This window comes from Ornithorhynchus anatinus, chromosome 7 (assembly GCF_004115215.2).
Source record: "Ornithorhynchus anatinus isolate Pmale09 chromosome 7, mOrnAna1.pri.v4, whole genome shotgun sequence".
Lineage (NCBI taxonomy): Eukaryota > Metazoa > Chordata > Mammalia > Monotremata > Ornithorhynchidae > Ornithorhynchus > Ornithorhynchus anatinus.
In genome coordinates, this window is record NC_041734.1 from 2101623 (window position 1) to 2119820 (window position 18198).

The 18198-nt window shown below is 54.3% G+C and overlaps 1 protein-coding gene across 1 annotated transcript in view; it reads right to left on the reverse strand.

Annotated features, from left to right (window-relative positions):
- The window catches only part of KCNB2 (potassium voltage-gated channel subfamily B member 2), a 100049-nt gene extending 93728 nt beyond the window's left edge, over nt 1-6321 (reverse strand). Inside the window, 4 exon segments of the mRNA XM_039912523.1 lie at nt 1807-1990; nt 5194-5379; nt 5717-5893; nt 6221-6321. Of these exon segments, the coding sequence (XP_039768457.1) occupies nt 1807-1990; nt 5194-5379; nt 5717-5893; nt 6221-6321 (648 nt within the window).
- Nucleotides 6322-18198: the final 11877 nt, after the last annotated feature.

The following is an 18198-nucleotide window of genomic DNA, read 5'->3' on the forward strand; positions in this document are numbered from 1 at the left end:
GCTCAGTAAATACGACTGAATGAAGTGACTCGGCCAGGGTCACACAACAGACACGTGGTGGAGCCGGGATTAGAACCCAGGTCCTTCGGACTCCCAGGCCCTCCTCCTATCCACTAAAACCACGCTGCTTGGGCGCTCTCCATCCCTACGGTCCTCCCTACCTTCTCCCCTGGCCAAACTTCAGAGAACATCATTTTACGTGAGCCCGTCGTTGGGCCGGGATGGCCTCCATCTGCTGCCGAACTGTACGTTCCAAGCGCTTAACACAGCGCTCTGCGCACAGTAAGCGCTCAATAAATACGATGGAATGAATGAATTTGCTAGGGAGCGGAGACGGAGGAACTTACAAGCAGCAGAAGCCGCGTGGCTCAGTGGAAAGAGCTCGGGCTTAGGAGTCAGAGGCGGTGGATTCTAATCCCCGCTGTGTGACTTTGGGCCAGTCACTTCACTTCTCTGGGCCTCCCCTGGAAAACGGGGATTAAAACTGCGAGCCTCACGTGGGACAACTGATCACCTCGCATCCCCCCGCAGTGCTTAGAACAGTGCTTGGCACGTAGTAAGCGCTCAACAAATGCCGCCGTTATTATTATTAAAAGACAACAAACGCCGCTACCGTTTCGGAAAGGGAAGACAGGATGCGGATGTCCCCCCGTACGACACCACGCCTCTCCTCGCTATTCTTTTCATCGTAAACAGTGGGCATCTTTTCTCGGGAGAGCTGATATTCTGTCGGCTCCCACGCCCGACCGATATTTCTCGCAGCGAGGACTCCGTGAACGGGGCAGTTGACGAAGACTTGAGCCGATACCAAACGGGGTTCCGTAAATGAGCCGGAAAAGCGGCGAGGGGATGAACAAAAGAAGAGTGATCCCGAGAAGGTGGAGGGAAGAGGGGGTGGGGGTGGGGTTAAAGTAATGAACGACACCCTGAATGTTTACCGGGATGGAGAGAGCAACCGCAGCGGTTAGACGGTTTGCCAGGTTGGGCCGCAAACCTCCCACCCGAGAAAGGTAACGGAGGGAGGAGGAAGGAGAGGTAGTAGAAGAGGCCCCGGACCGCGTCTTCCACTTTTCATTCATTCAGTCAACCGGATTTATCGCGCGCTTACTAGGCGCCGAGCACTGTTCTAACCGCTGGGGTAGATACAAGGTCATCAGGCGGTCCCACGTGGGGCTCGGTCTTCATCCCCATTTGACAGATGAGGTCACTGAGGCCCAGAGAAGGGAAGCGGCTCGCCCATAATCACCCAGCTGCCAAGCGGCGGGGCCGGGATTAGAACCCACCACCTCTGACTCCCGAGCCCGGGCTCTTGCCACCGAGCCCCGCCGCTTCTCTACGGAGAGAGATGCGTCCGTGGCGTCGCCGTGGGGCGGAGAGGTCTCTAGAGAGCTGTAGCGAGGCCTCGGCCTACACCCGAACGGGAAAACCGTGGTCGCTCGCACGTAACAAAGCGGGCCCCTCTCATTCTTCCACGGCCCTCGTGAAAATAAAGACATTAATTCCCGCTCGTGAAAATGTCCCCGGCTTCAAGGAAGCTTCCGAAGAAACAATCTCTAAGGGGCGATAATATGCGAGGAAGCCATTCCCTCCTTGCTAATAGTGCAAAAATGCATTTTTAAAGAGCAGAATAAATCTCTTGAGGGTTTTACTCTTCTGCGGTTTGTCAGAAACATTTTCCAAGAATCTGACACTAACAGGCTAATTTCTTGATAAAACTCGCCCAGAACTAAAAGTACATGGTCTCTCCAGGACAGCAGTTCTAGAATAACAGCTTGCGCTGTGTGAACCTAATGAAAAAAAATCTACCGAGTACGCTCGACGCTTCACGTCCTCAAGGCCGACGCGGCCCGCAGCCACGGCCGCGTGTTTACGGGGATAGGACGGCGCACGTACGAAGGAGGAGGAAGAGTCCGAGAACGGGGGTTCGGCCGAAGCAAGGTCGAAGCGTTGTGCCGTTTTCCCAGAGGCCGCCCTGCCCTTCGCCGCCCATCTGTTAGAGGAAACGCGTTTCACAGGCTTGGGAAATTTCTAAGAGGGAAACTCGAGCTGCCCTCAGAAATTCCCCATCATAGTAATGATAATGATGGCATTCGTCGAGCGCTTACTACGTGCCAAGCCCCGTTCTAAGCGCTGGGGGAGATACAAGGTCATCGGGTTGCCCCCCGTCTTCATCCCCATCTTCCAGATGAGGGAACTGCGGCCCAGAGAAGAGAAAATGACAGCTGAGAAGCGGCGGAGCCGGGATTAGCACCCACGACCCTCGACTCCCAAACCCGTGCTCTTGCCGGTAGGCCACGCCGCTTCCCTATTAATTAATAATAGTAATGAATAATAACTGTGGCGTTTGTCAAGGGCTTACTATACGCCGGGCACCGTACTAAGCGCCGGGGTGGACACGAGCAAATGGAGTTGGACGCCGTCCCCGTCCCACGCGGGGCTCACGGTCTCGATCCCCATTTGACAGGTGAGGAAACCGAGGCCCCGAGAGGTGAAGCAACTTCCCCCGGGGCACACAGCAGACAAGCGGGGGAGCAGGGATTAGAACCTACGTCCTTCTGACTCCCAGGCCCGTTAGCAGTAATAGTATTTATTAGGCGCTCACGGGGTTCAGAGCCCCGTACTAAGCGCCGGGAGAGAACTAGATGCAGTTCCTGTCCCTCGGGGTGGGGGTTACCGTCTAACAGGCCGTGCCGCTTCTCTCTGTCACAATTCCTCATCGTTCTGGACTATACTGAATTTATGCCTGGGAGAGAGGGGCTGTGTGTGTGTTTGTGTGCGCTTGTGTGCGCGCACACACACACAGATGGATGTGTGTCTCTGGGATTTGGAAGTGACCACGGAGTGACCGCGGAGAGGGGACGGGGTGACCACGGAGTGAGGACGGGGGGACCAGAGAAGTAGGAGTCGGACGTTAGGAGAGATGGGTGGAGGGCCAGGACTTGACAGCGTAAGCACTTGACAAATTCCATCATCATCATCATTATTATTATTGAAAGGAAGGGAGGAAGATGGGAGAATCAAAACCCAAAGAGCGGCGCTTTTTCATTTGGCAGGGGGTTTGCAGGGAAGGAACGGAAAGGCAAGGTGAAAGGAAGCTGCCGGGCAAAGGAACCTTTCAAGCCATCGGAGGTATCTATCGAGCGCTTACTGTGTGCCGAGCACCGTACTCGGCGCTCGGGAGAGGATCGACCTCCTGCCTCTCCCCACTCCGGTCCACACTTCACTCGGCTGCCCGGATGGTCTTTCTAGACAAACGTTCAGGACAGGTCACCGTCCTCCCCCCAAAATCTCCAGCGGTTGCCCATCCACCTCCGGAGCCAGCGAAAACTCCTCACCGTCGGCTTTAAAGCCGCCCACCGCCCGGCCCCCTCCTCCCTCGCCCGGCCGCGCTCCTACGCCGACCCGGCCCGCACGCTCCGCTCCCCCGATGCCGACCTCCTCCCCGGGCCCCCGTCTCGTCCGTGTCGCCGCCGACCCCCGGCCCGCGTCCCGCCTCCGGCCCGGGACGTCGTCCCTCCTCGAACCCCACAGACGACGACTCTCTCCCCCTTCCGAGCCTTATCGGAGGCCCGTCTCCTCCCAGAGGCCCTCCCTGACGGCGCCCCACTTTTCCTCATCTCCCACTCCCTTCTGCGCTCCCTCTGCTCTCCCCGCCCCCCTCCATCCGGCCCACAGCACTCATAATAATAACGCTCTCTCTTAAGCGCTGACTTGGTGCCAGGCACTGTACTAAGCGCTGGGCAGATCTGTAATTCTATTGATCTGTATCGATGTCTGCCTCCCCGCTCTAGCTCGTTGCGGCCAGAGAACGTCACTGTCTATTGTTGGATGGCAATAGTAATAACGGATTTGTTAAGCGCTTACTAGGTGCCCGGCGCTGGGGTAGATACAAGGTCATCAGGCTGTCTCGGCTCTCAGTCTTCACCCCCCTTTTTACAGATGAGGTCACTGAGGCACGGAGAAGCCAAGTGACTTGCCCGAGGTCACGCAGCAGACGAGTGGCGGCGGCGGGATCGGAACCCACGATCTCTGACTCCCAAGCCACCAGGCCACGCTGCTCCTTGTGCTTTCCCAGGTGCCGGGTCCAGCGCTCTGCGCCCAGGGAGCGCTCGGTAAATACGACCGCACGAACGACGCCCCCGAAAGAGCGCAGTTACTAAACGGGCTAGAGAAGCAGCGTGGCCTGGCGGGTGGAGCCCGGGGCCGGGAGTTGGAAGGACCTGGGTTCTAATTCCGGCTCCGCCGCGGGTCCGCCGCGTGACCTCGGCGAGTCGCTTCGCTCCTCCCTCATCCGGAAAACGGGGGTCGAGACCCCGAGCCCCACGTGGGACGGGGATCGGGCCCGACCTGCGTCTACCCCGGCGCTCAGCGCAGCGTCTGGCACAGAGTAAGCCCTTAGCGGATACCATGGGGGGAAAAAAAGATCTCCGGAAAAGCGCCTCCGAAATATGCAGTTCCATCCTTTTCTCCCCTCAACTAAATTCACTCATTCGATAGCATCTATGGAGCGCTTACCATGTGCAGAGCACTGTCCTAAGCGCTGGGAAGGTACAACCGGGCAACAGATAGAGACCATCCCTGCCCACCGACGGGCTCACGACTAAATGCCATTTCGACAGACGCTCTCCATCAGATTTCTCGGTGCCTTACGTAAGACTCCACATGACAAGCTGGCAATCGAATAATCACGATATTCATTCATTCGATAGTATTTATTGAGCGCTTACTATGTGCAGAGCGGTGGACTAAGCGCTCGGAACGGACAATTCGGCAACAGATAGAGACAATAACAACATTAACGGTGCTGGTCGAGGGCTCACCACGGGCCAAGCACCGGGGAAGAGGCAAGCGAGCGAGGTGGGTCCCAATCCCCGTCCCACGTGGGGCTCGCGCTCTCAATCCCCGTTTTCCAGAGGAGGCCCCGCCCCCCCCCCCCCGAGCAGCCAGGTGACCCGCTCAAGGTCACACGGCCGACGAGGGGGTGGGCCTGGGATTAGAACCCATGACCTTCCGACTCCCAGGCCCGGCCTCCAGACACCGGGCCACGCCGCTCCTCCGCCACACCGGGGACCCTCGGGCGGTTCGGAACTTTCCAGTCGAAATCCGACCCGTTCCCCGGAGAGCCCGGACCCCTCTTCCTACCGAGCCGCCGGTCGAACCGGGGGAACCTTTTAATTTTTGGCCGTCGGCTACCTCCCGGGGTCCCCGGGCCCGCCGGGCCGGACGACGGGATCGTCGGCGTCGGCCCCGACGCCGCGCCCCGGGACGTCACGGCCCGCCGGCCCTTCACCCTCGGGAGGGTCTCCGGTCCCCCACCCTCCGCGACCCGGCGACCCCGTCTCCCGGAGAAGCCGATCCCGCTCCTCCGGCGGGCTCGGCCTGGGGGAGAAGACCCCGGGGGGCCCCGGCGGGGAGCGGCGTCGGGGCGTCGACGTCCACCACGTAACTCGATCGGAACCGGGTCCGGGCCGCCGGGAGACACGCGTCCCCCACCCCCCGACGGACCGGAGGACCCCACGCGCGGATCTCGGTCGCGGGGACGCGCCGACGGAGGACCGGCCGTACGCGCCGCCGACCGGCCGGGGGCTCCCCGCGCCCGTCGACCCGCCGGTCGGCGACGGGGAGCGGAACGCCCCGGGTCGCCCACCGGCCCCCCAATCCGCCCTTTCTCCGGGACGAGGAGGGGGAGGCCTCTCCGCGGTCAGGGGGACGGTACCCGTCGAGCGCCCGCCGTCGCGCCCCGGCCGAGGGCGGGACGGGGGCACCGTGCGGCCGGCGGGACCGTCCCGGGGCTCGACACGCGGCGGGGTCGTCCGTCGACGGCGCGGAGAGGCACCGCATCCCCGGGGGCTCCCGGCCGGGGTCCACGGGGAGCGTTGCCTTGGAGACCCTCCTTAGGGAGAGATGCGGGGAAGGGGATGCACCGCGGCGGTCCCACGCGTGGGAGCCCCGGCGGGGGCGGGAGCCGACGGCGACCCGGGGGAGGGATGGAGAAGCCCCCCCACCGTCCGGGTGGGCCGGAGGGGGGGGGGTCGGGGGAGCCCCCTCCTCTCTTCCCCCGTCCCCTCGCCCCCCGACCCCCGGAGCCCCGGACTTACCGCGACGGTGGGCCCGGGCCGGGCCGGACGCCCCCCGCCCCGGCCGTCCCGCCCTCCCCCGGGCACGGCTTTGGGGGGGCGGTCCCGGGGCGGGGCGGGGCGGGGCGGAGGGTCGGTCCTACATCCCGGGCCCGAGGGCGGCGGCCGGTCCCGGGCGGCCGGGGGCGAGGGCCGGGCGCGGGCAGCCCGGGCACCGCGGGCGTCGGGGGGCCCCGGCCGCCATCCGAGGGGCCCGGGGGGGTCCGTCTGGCCGGCCGTGGGGGCGGGCTCCCTCCGGGGGTCTCTGCGGCTCCGGCCTTCCTCCCGGGGAGGCCAGAGGGAGCGGAGGCGCCGCGGCAGGGAAGGATGGAGGGAAGGATGGAGCGAGGGAGGGAGGGAGGGAAGGAGGGAGGGAAGGATGGAGGGAGGGAGGGAGGGAGGGAGGGAGGGAGGGAGGGGTGTGTCTGTGGGTCTGTGTCGTTGTGTCCGTGTGTGTGTGTGTGTGTGTGTGCGCGGCGGGGGGGCGCTCCCAGACACAAACCCCGCCCCCCCCCGCTACACACCCCCCGGCCCCACCCCCTGGCGCACACACACGGCGACACACGACACAGCCCATCACCTCTCCCCCCTACACGCACAGCTACGCACCCCCCCCCCCCAGCTGCACACACACCACAACCTCTAACACTCACAGCGACACACACACACCCCCCCATCACCCCCCCCCCAAAGCTACCCCCCCCACATCCCACCCCTTCACACACACACACAGAGCTACACACACCCCACCCCATCACCTCCCCCCCCCAAAGCTACCCCCCCCACATCCCACCCCTTCACACACACACACAGAGCTACACACACCCCACCCCATCACCTCCCCCCCAAAAGCTACAACCCCCCCTCCCCAACATCCCACCCCTTCACACACACACACAGAGCTACATACACGACACCCCATCACCCCCACCCCCACAGCTACACACCCTCCACGCCCCATCACCTGTCACAGACAGGTGACACACATGCTTAGAGAAGCAGCATGGCTCAGTGGAAAGAGCACGGGCTTTGGAGTCAGAGGTCCTGGGTTCGAATCCCGGCTCTGCCACTTGTCGGCTGTGTGACTGTGGGCGAGTCACTTAACTTCTCTGTGCCTCAGTTCCCTCGTCTGTAAAATGGGGATTAAGACTGTGAGCCCCACGTGGGACAACCTGATTCCCTTGTATCTACCCCAGCGCTCAGAACGGTGCTCTGCACATAGTAAGCGCTTAACAAATACCAACATTACTATTATTATTACAGACACACAGCGACACCCACACGACCACACACCAACCACCCTCCATCACCTCTCACACACAGTTACACCCACAGCTACACCCCACCACACCCCATCACCTCCCCCCCCGCCACGACTACGCACCCACCACTCCCCATCACCTGTCAAACCCCCACGACTGCACACCCCCAGCTACCCACACACCTCACAGCCCATCACCTCTCTCTCACACACACACACACATGGCTACACACCCACCTCCCCCCCCCCCCACATCGGTTACACACACCCGCATATTAACCCGTCCACAAAGCATCTCTTTGGGGGGCTGCGAACGTGTCTGTCTGTTGTCGCGTTGTCCTCTCCCAAGCGCTCAGCCCGGCGCTCTGCACGCCGGAGGCGCTCAATACGTTCGACCGAATAAATGCATTCCTCCCAGACACCCTGCTACACACCCAGTCACACACGCGCATGCACCACACAGACACACTGCTATACACCCCCCCCCCAACTACACGCTCGCTCCACAGCCACACAAATCCACCCTCACTTATTTATTCCCAATTAATCGATCGGTGGTATCGATTGAGCGCTTCCTGTGTGCGGAGCGCTGTACCGAGCGCACGAGAAGCAGCGGGGTTCAGTGGCAAGAGCCCGGGCTTGGGAGTCAGAGGTCGCGGGTGGTGATCCGGCCTCCTTCACTCGTCCGCTGTGTGACCCCGGAGAAGTCACTTCACTTCCCTGGGCCTCGGTTCCCTCATCTGTCCAATGGGGATGAAGACCGTGAGCCCCACGCGGGACAACCCGATCACCTTGTATCCCCCCGCAGCGTTTAGAACAGTGCTCTGCACATAGTAAGCGCTTAACGGATACCGACATTATTATTATCTAGGGAGCACGGGGCTGAGAGTCAGAAAGACCTAGGTTCTAATCCTGATTCCACCACATGTGTGTTATGCAAGTCCTTAAAATAATAATAACGAGGATGATGATGGTGTTAAGCGCTTACTATGTGCCAAGCACTGTTCTAAGCGCTGGAGGGGATACAAGGTGATCGGGTTGTCCCCGGTGGGGCTCCCGGTCTTCGTCCCCATTTTCCAGATGAGGTCCCTGAGGCCCAGAGGAGTGAAGTGACTTGCCCTAAATCCCCCAGCTGACAAGGGGGGGGGGGTCTGGATTCGAACCCATGACCGCCGTGCTCTTTCCACTGAGCCACGCTGCTTCCACACAGTTAAGCGCTCAGTGGATACTGTTAAGCGAATGAACGTGAGGACGTGGCCTGTGGTCCCATGTGGGACTCACCTTCTTCATCCCCATCTTCCAGGTGAGGTCACTGAGGCCCAGAGAGGTGAAGCCCACTTGCCCAAGGTCACCCGGCAGACAGGAGGCGGAACCGGGATTAGAACCCACGACCTTCCGGCTCCCAAGCCCGGGCTGTAGCCGCCGGGCCCTCGTTCGCTCCCATCTACCCAATCCAACAATCGTCCTTATTGAGCGCTTACTGTGTAGAGAGGACTGTATTAGGCGCTCGGGAGAGTTCAGCATTACAATATCTGACACACCGATCGATCATGCGTATTTACTGAGCGCTTGCTTGCTGTGTACAGAGCACTGAACTTAGAGGTTGGGAGAGGACGACACGACAACACGACACAATTGATCAATCGTATTCATTGAGCGCTTACTGTGTGCAGAGCACTATCCTAAGCACTTGGGAGAGGACAACACAACGGCACGACACAATCGATCAATCGTATTTATTGAGTGCTTTTCGTGTGCAGAGCACTGTCCTAAGCTCTTGGGAGAGGACAACACAACACAATCGATGAATCGTATTTATCGAGTGCTCATTGTGTGCAGGGCACTGTACTATGCAGTTGGAAGAGGACAACACAACAACACAACACAATTGCTAAATCATATTTACTGAGTGCTTATTGTGTACAGAGCACTGTACTAAGCGCTTGGGAGAGGACAACACACAACACAACACAATCGATCAATCGTATTTATTGAACGCTTATTGTGGCAGAGCACTGCCTAAGCGCTTGAGAGAGGACAACACAACAACACAACACAATTGATCGTATTCATTGAGCGCTTATTGTGTGCAGAGCACTGTTCTAAGCGTTTGGGAGAGGACAACACAACAACACGACACAACGGTACAACCGATCAATCGTATTTACCTCACCAGTTCAATATTTGGGATCTGTAAGTGCAGCTGAGTTTTCTGGTGATGGAAAGAAATCGTATCCGGATCGTTTCGGTTCGACTGGACGGAAATCCCCGGAACGTGTCCGGGAACCGGCTCATGGAGAAACCTGTTGGATTTTCTTTAAGGAAGATGACGGCATCTGTCGAGCGCTTACTACTGTGCCAGGCACTGTACTAAACGCTGGGGCGGATGCAAGCAAATCGAGTTGGTTACCGTCCCCGTCCCAGGTAGGGCTTCCAGTCTCAATCCCCATTTTCCAGATGAGGCCCAGAGAAGTGAAGTGACTTCCCCAAGGTCACACAGCAGACGAGTGGCAGAGCCGGGATAAACTCGACCGTCTTACAAACAAGAATGACCCGCCTCTTCTCCCTTCTGCTCTCACCTCATGTAAATAAATTTATGGACGTCCAGGAAATTCATCTTTGAAAGATTTTTTAAAAAATTTCCCCAAAATTTCAAGTTGATTTTAAGAGTGAGCAAAATGCCTTTCCCGTCCATTAATCAGTCTGCTTTCGCATGACCCAGGGAGATGAATGAGGATGATATGTATCGTCGCTGCAAACCGTGCAAGATCTCCGCAACTCCATTTCACTCTCGCAAGCCAAGGGGTTTAGAGAAGCTGTTTTGTATCCTGAGATTTGTCTTTATAAGATGATTCATTCATTCAATCGTATTTATTGAGCGCTTACTATGTGCAGAGCACTGGACTAAGCGCTTGGAATGGACGATTCGACCACAGAGACCGTCCCTGCCCAATGACGGGCTCACGGTCTCCCCCGCCATTCGCCCCCGCCGGCCCATGGAGGTTAATTTCAGGAAAGGTAGTTTTAAACTTGAATTATAGGTAATTCCAGGGATGTCAGGTGCACTGGGTTCTAATCCTACTGTATGACCATGGGCAAGTTGCTTCTCAAAATTATTCACTCAATCGTATTGATTGAGCGCATACCGTGTGCAGAGCACTGTACTGCTTGGGAGAGGACAGCACAACAATAAAAAGACACATTCCCTGCCCACAAAGAGTTTACGGTCTGGATTCTGATTAGGCTAGATTATGAGACCCGGACTGGGTTCGATCTGATTATTTTATAGCAACCCCACGGTGCTTAGCACAGTGTCTTGCATAAAAGGGCTTTAAAAACAGCGGGACTATTATAATAATAATCACCCTCATCGTCATCATCCAAAATATCTCCTTCGAAAGTAGGGTTCTTCAAATCCTACTGTGCTTGGGTTGTTGTGTGAGCCCGTTGTTGGGCAGGGACGGTCTCTATCTGTTGCCGAATTGTCCATTCCAAGCGCTTAGTACAGTGCTCTGCACATAGTAAGCGCTCAATAAATACTATCGAATGAATGCACGAATGTGTCCCTTAATAATTAATTAACGATGGTCTTTCCTGAGCGCTTACTATGTGCCAAGCACTTTTCTAAACTCTGGGGTAGATAAGAGGTCATCGGGTTGTCCCACGTGGGCTCACAGTCTTCATCCCCATTTTACAGATGAGGGAACTGAGGCCCAGAGAAGTGAAGCGACTTGCCCAGGGTCACACAGCAGACAAGTGGCGGAGCCGGGATGAAGAGTAAGCACATACCAAGTACCATTAAAAAAAAGCAGAGGAAAGCACTTAAAAAATACCGTAGGATAAAATAAAAAAGAAAGAATATTTCTTCCCTTCCATCGAAGGTTAGGAAAGGTTGTGGATTCCCTGATCCTTTGATTTTTCCGTACTTACCCACAACCTTTCAAGCGTCTCTGGGGCTTTCGCAGTCGAGCATGAGCTGCTTTCAATTCCTCTCCAGGGGGAAGGTTGACCGGATGCTGTTTGGACAGTGGCTCCCCCTGCTTACGCTTCCATTTTTCCTTCCGTTTTCTCCGAGACGAGTAACTCTCCCAGAGTGACTTGAATCAAAGAAAAACTCCGATTGCGTCGCACAAGAAAAATCCCCAGTCTTTCCTAGCTCGGGAGAGTAATGATAACTGGGCTGTTTGCTCAGCGCTTACTACGTGCCGGGCACCGTCCTAAGCGCTGGGGTGGATGCGAGCAAATCGGGTCGGACCCAGTCCCCTGTCCTACGTGGGGCTCCCGGTCTCCATCCCCATTTGACAGGTGAGGGAACCGAGGCCCAGAGAAGTGAAGCGACGGGCCCAGGGTCACACAGCAGGCAAGTGGCGGAGCCGGGATTAGAACCCGTGACCTCCTGACTCCAAGGCTCTGTCCCCTACACCGTACAACAGAGTTCCCTGCCCGCCAAGGGCTTACGGTCTAGAGGGAGAGAAAGACATTAAAATAAATTACAGATCTGCCCATTCAGTGCTAGAGGGTGGGATGATGATCAATTGCTTCAAGGGAGAGATCCAAGGAGGGAAATAATAATAATAATAACGATATTGGTATTTGTTAAGCGCTTACTACGTGCAGAGCACTGTTCTAAGTGCTGGGGTAGATACAGGGTCCTCAGGTTGTCCCACGTGAGGCTCACAGTCTTCATCCCCATTTAACAGATGAGGTCACTGAGGCCCAGAGAAGCGAAGTGACTTGCCCACAGTCACCCAGCTGCCAAGTGGCAGAGCCGGGATTCGAACCCATGACCTCTGACTCCCAAGCCCGGGCTCTTTCCACTGAGCTACGCTGCTTCTCCATGAGGGCTTGATGTGAGAAAGGCCTCTTGGACTAGTGATAATCTTCAAGCTACTCTACTACTTTCCAAGCACTTCGTACAGTGCTCTGCACACAGTAAGCGCTCAATAAATCCGACCGAATGAATCTTCAAAATGGATTTTTTCTCTCTGCAGGGCCATCAGAGTTTTCGTTTTATTCGAGTTATTTATCTCTGGGGAATCGGACGGGAAAATGGAAACATAATACTAACGATGTCGTATTTGTTAAGCGCTTACTATGTGCAGAGCACTGTTCTAAGCGCTGGAGTAGATACAGGGGAATCAGGTTGTCCCACATGAGGCTTACAGTTTTAATCCCCATTTTACAGATGAGGGAACTGAGGCACAGAGAAGTTCAGTGACTTGCCCACAGTCACACAGCTCACAAGTGGCAGAGCAGGGATGAGCAGGGAGAGCCACTGGATCCAATCAACCTTTCCCCAGTAGAGGAACTGAAATCATTTCATTCATTCAGTCGGATTTAATGAGCGCTTACCATGTGCAGAGCACTGTACTAAGCGCATGGGGAGTACAATTTGGCAACAAATAGAGACCATCCCTACCCAACAACGGGCTCACGGCCTAGAATCATTTCATGCTTGACTGTGAAAGCCCGAGGAACGCTTGAAACGTCGTGGAGGTATGGAAAAATAATAATAATAATGATGGTGTTCGTTAAGTGCTTACTATGTTCATTCATTCATTCAATCATATTTATTGAGCGCTTACTGCGTGCAGAGCACCGTACTAATCGCTTGGCAAGTACGATTCGGCACCAGATAGAGATGATCCCGACCCTACAACGGGCTCGCAGTCTAGAAGGAGGAGACAGACAACAAAACAAGTAGGCAGGCATCAATAGCATCAAAATGGATAAATAGAATTAGATACGTACACATCATTAATAAAATAAATAGAATTATAAATATGCGCAAATATACACAAGTGCCAAGCACTGTTCTAAGCGCTGGGGTAGATACAAGGTAATCAGGTTGTCCCACGTGAGGCTCACAGTCTTCATCTCCATTTTACAGATGAGGTCACTGAGGCCCAGAGAAGTGAAGTGACTGGCCCAAAGTCACACAGCTGACACGTGACGGAGGTGGGATTAGAACCCGTGACCTCTGAGTCCCGAGCCCGGGCTCTTTCCCCTAAGCCACGCGGCTTCTCTACATCTCTGAATCTAAAAATCTAAAGGATCAGGGCATCCACAGCCTTTCCCAACCTTCAACGTAGGGACATCGTTAAAATGATGTCAGTGGTGGTAATCGGTAGTCGCCTCTCTGGGCCTCAGTTCCCTCATCTGTAAAATGGGGATGAAGACCGGGAACCCCGCCTGGGTCAGGGACTGTGTCTTGAATCTACTCCGGCGCTTAGAACAGAGCCTGGCACATAGTAAGCACTTAACAAGTACCGCAATTATGATTTCTAGACCGTGAGCCCGTTGTGGGCAGGGAATGTCACTGTTTATTGTTGTATTGTATTTACCCAAGCGCTCAGTACAGTGCTCTGCCCGCAGTAAGTGCTCAATAAATACGATTGAATGAATTGATTATTATTATTACTAGTGGACAGACATCTGCTCACCATAAATACTCCATAAATACCGCTGATTGTAAACCCACCGTGGGCAGGGAATGTGTCCGCCAACTCTTTCGTACCGTACTTTCTCAAGCGCTTAGAACAGCGATCAGCACGCAGTAAGCACTCGATAAATACCCCTGATTGATCGATCGATAGCCTTAATTGCAATTGCCGAGCTCCAGTGGGAGCGTAGCACTGGGGAAAGTAGAACGCAAAGAAGCGTCACTTGCTCGCTGTGGGGAGGGAATGTGGCTATTATATTTTTCTGTCGTCCTCTCAAGCGCTTATTACAGTATGCGCTCGATAAATAGGATTGACTGATTGTGTCGCTTCTAACGGAGGACCCAAGCCCAAAAATATGGACAAAGAGAGTAATCAGAATAAAGTCGGAATAAACCGTCGAATAGACACGCGTTCACAAGTGCCGAGAATGGATGTCGATAAATACGTACGTGCTAATAATAATGTTGGTATCTGTTAAGCGCTTACTATGTGCAGAGCACTGTTCTAAGCCCTGGGGGTAGATACAGGGTAATCAGGTTGTCCCCCGTGGGGCTCACAGTTAATGCCCATTTTCCAGATGAGGTAACTGAGGCACAGAGAAGTGAAGTGACTTGCCCACAGTCACACAGCTGCCAGGTGGCAGAGCGGGGATTCGAACCCATGACCTCTGACTCCCAAGCCCGGGCTCTTTCCACTGAGCCACGCTGCTTCTCAGCTCCATCTGCTAGAGATGGAGGATGGGTTCAAGCAACTTGGGAATTAACTGGGGAAATCAGAATTCATTCAGTCCTGCCGTAATCTTTTTTATACGCCATTTGATAAGCGCTTACTATGTGCCAGGCACTGGACGAAGCGCTGGGGTAGATACAAGCTAATCAGGCTGGACAACAGTCCACATCCCACAAGGGGCCCACAGTCTTAATCCTCATTTTCACGCGGTCCTGATGAGAAGCAGTGTCGCCTAGTGAACGGGCCTGGGAGTCAGAAGGACCTGGGTTCTAATCCTAGCTCTGTCGCTTTTTTATAAAAATGGTATTTATTAAGCGCTTGCTATGTGCCGGGCATTGTACAAAGCGTTGGGGTCGATACAAGCTAATCAGGTGGGACACAGCCCACGTCCTACCCGGGACTCACGGTCTGAATCCCCATTTTGCAGACGAGGTCACCGAGGCCCAGAGAAGCAAAGTGACTTGCCCAAGGTCACCCGGCAGACAAATAGCGGAGCTGGGATTGGAACCCAGGTCCTTCTGACTCCCAGGCCCCGGCTCTTAGCCACTAGGCCATCCTAGTGAAATTGCCAGGGGAGGGGGAGGAGTGGAACGAGGAAGGACACCTCCTTTGAGGAAGCTTGAGGCTTGTTTTTCTAACCCAGCTCAAAAATTCTCCAGTCGCCTTTCGGGTGAAAAATGAGGCTGTCGCCTTCTAAATAGCTCGGCCGTGACCTGCCTCAGAACTGCCTTCCATTTGGGGCTCAGAGGAAAACCACCACTGATGGAGGAAGGAAAAAAATAGAGTACAAAGCATCTGCTGAACGATCCGTAATCAGAGAATGAGGACGGATTGGGGAAGATTGAAGGTGGGAAATTAGCCAGGATGGCTTAATAACGATCGTTCTTCGCACCCTGAGGTTTTTCAAGGTCTTTCCCTCTGCTCATTGGGCTCGACGTCGACTGTGATAAACTCTGCCATAAACCCATGCGGGCCAATATGAAAGCAGCGTGGCTCAGTGGAAAGAGCCCGGGCTTGGGAGTCAGAGGTCATGGGTTCGAATCCCGGCTCTGCCACTTGGCAGCTGGGTGACTGTGGGCGAGTCACTTCACTTCTCTGGGCCTCAATGACCTCATCTGGAAAATGGGGATTAACTGTGAGCCTACGTGGGACAACCTGAGGACCCTGTATCTACCCCAGCACTTTAGAACAGTGCTCTGCACATAGTAAGCGCTTAACAAATACCAACATTATTATTATCTCTGGTTGACAGACAGAGAGACTGAGGACCGACTCAAAGGAGGAGAGTCATTGGGTTACATCGTCTCATTTATCCTAATAAATTCCGCATCTCAGACCAATTTGGTCTCCAAATGACCAGCTCTCTTGACTGTCAACTCCTTGTAGGCAGGGAATCTTTATTGTTATATTGTACTCTCCCAAGCGCTTAGTACAGTGCTTCGCACACAATCAGCGCTCAATAAATGCGACCGAATGAATAGCTTGTTTAATAATAATAATAATAATAATAATAATAATAATAATGTTAGTATTTGTTAAGCACTTACTATGTGCCGAGCACTGTTCTAAGCACTGGGGTAGATACAGGGTAATCGGGTTGTCCCTTGTGAGGCTCACAGTCTTCATCCCCATTTTACAGATGAGGTCACTGAGGCACAGAGAAGTGAAGTGACTTGCCCAAAGTCACACAGCTGACAGGTGGCGGATCCGGGATTAGACCTGGGTTCTAATCCCGGCTCTGCCACTTGTCTGCTCTGTGACCTTGGCGACTCCCTTTGCTTCTCTGAGCCTCAGTGACCTCATCTGGAAAAGGGGGACGAAGACTGTGAGCCCCATGGGAGACAGGGACTGTGCTCAACCTGATCAGCTCGTATCTACCCCAGCGTTCAGCACAGTGCCGGACACACAGTAAGCGCTTCACAAATACCATAAGAAAAATCATCTCAGCGATGGTCTTGGCTTTAATTAATGCAGATTTCACAAGTGCTCTCTTCTGTTCCTCATAGGATCAACACCATGCCCCTTCGGTTTCATTAGCCCAAAAGACCTCACCCGCGTCTTTCGCCGTCACCTTCCATGAAAAGAGAAAAAAAACAACCCCAAAACGCAGAAATTAAAAGTTCGGACTCCTCTGTGCCTTTCTGCTGAGTGGGAGGGAAATGCTTAGAATATTCCGTCCCAATTCTAGGGCACGGTGCAATCCAAGATGGAGGTCTCAACCTTTTGTTTTAATGATTTCGCTTCCTACTTTTCGGATGGGTTCAACTTGAGAAATAGTTTCCATCCTCGTGCATAAAAATGAAATCTCACTTCGGTCAGGCCTCCCGGCGTCCCAAACCCTAGCCCGGTGGGAGTTTTTAAAGCCCCAGACGTCGTCGGCAGTAAGAAGCGCCTTCTTTAGCTATCCGACGGGCCTATTTGAAGGAGGCCGGGTCTGGGGGTCAGGAGACCTGGGTTCTAATCCCGACTCTGCCCCCGGACTACTGGGTGACCTTGGTCAAGTCCCTTCACTGGGCCTCAGTTACCTCATCCGTAAAATGGGGATAAATACCGGTTCTCCCTCTCTCTTAGATTGCGAGTTCGACGTGGGACGGGGATTGTGTCTGATCAGAAGGTTATGACAGATACTATAAAATTAAACAACTTCTATAATGACAATTATTATTATTACATAGTAAGCACTTAATCAATGCCATAATGACGATGATGATTACTACATAGTAAGCGCTTAAAAAGTCCCATCGTTATTATTATAGTCTACTGGGGGCAGAGCACTGCCCTGAATACTTGGGAGAGCATATTTACTCTTGTCCCAGGGCTCAGAAGTGTAAGCTCGCTGTGAGGAGGGAATGTCTGCTTATAGTTAATAATAATAATGATTACGGTATCCGTTAAACTTGAGGCACAGTTCTTAATGCTCTCGTGGCCGTATGGCCGTCTCTCAAGCGCTCAGTACAGGGCTTTGCCCACAGTAAGCTCTCAATAAATATGCGTGAATGAAAAAAGTATGCATAGGAGGATAAGACAGGAAATAGTTCAAGAAGGAAAGGGCAGAATAAATAACTGAATACACAGATGAAAATCCAAAGAGGTATACAGTTACATAAAGGCGGAGAATCGGAAGAAAATAGAGCATCTAAGGGCTAAGGGTGGGTGGTTTATTTGGAAGAGTTCCTTGTGTTTTCCAGCCAAATTTCTTATGTGATTTCACTTGCAAAACAGAACTCAGTTGGGGGGTCCGAATAAATGGGGCAAAAAATCCGGGTGTAAGTAGGGTTCTGTTTCACCATGTGAGCGTCCATTAACCGACACGCTAGAGAAAGGGACGACGTCAACCGGCTCTACTGTCCTCTCAACCAGTCAGGGGTATTTATTGAGCGCTTCCTTTGTGCAGAGCACTGGACTAAGCACTAGGGAGAGGACAACAGAACAATGAAGGGACACACTCCCTACCCGCAACGATCTTCCAGCCTAGAGGGGGAGGGAGCCATTAATATACATCAGTAAATTACAGATACGGACGTAAGTGCTGTGGGGTTGAGGGTGGGATGAGTAAAGGGTTCAAATCCAAGTATAAAGTTTGACGGGGAAGGGAGTGGGGGAAGAGGAAATGAGGACCTAATCAAGAAAATACTCTTAGAGGAGATGC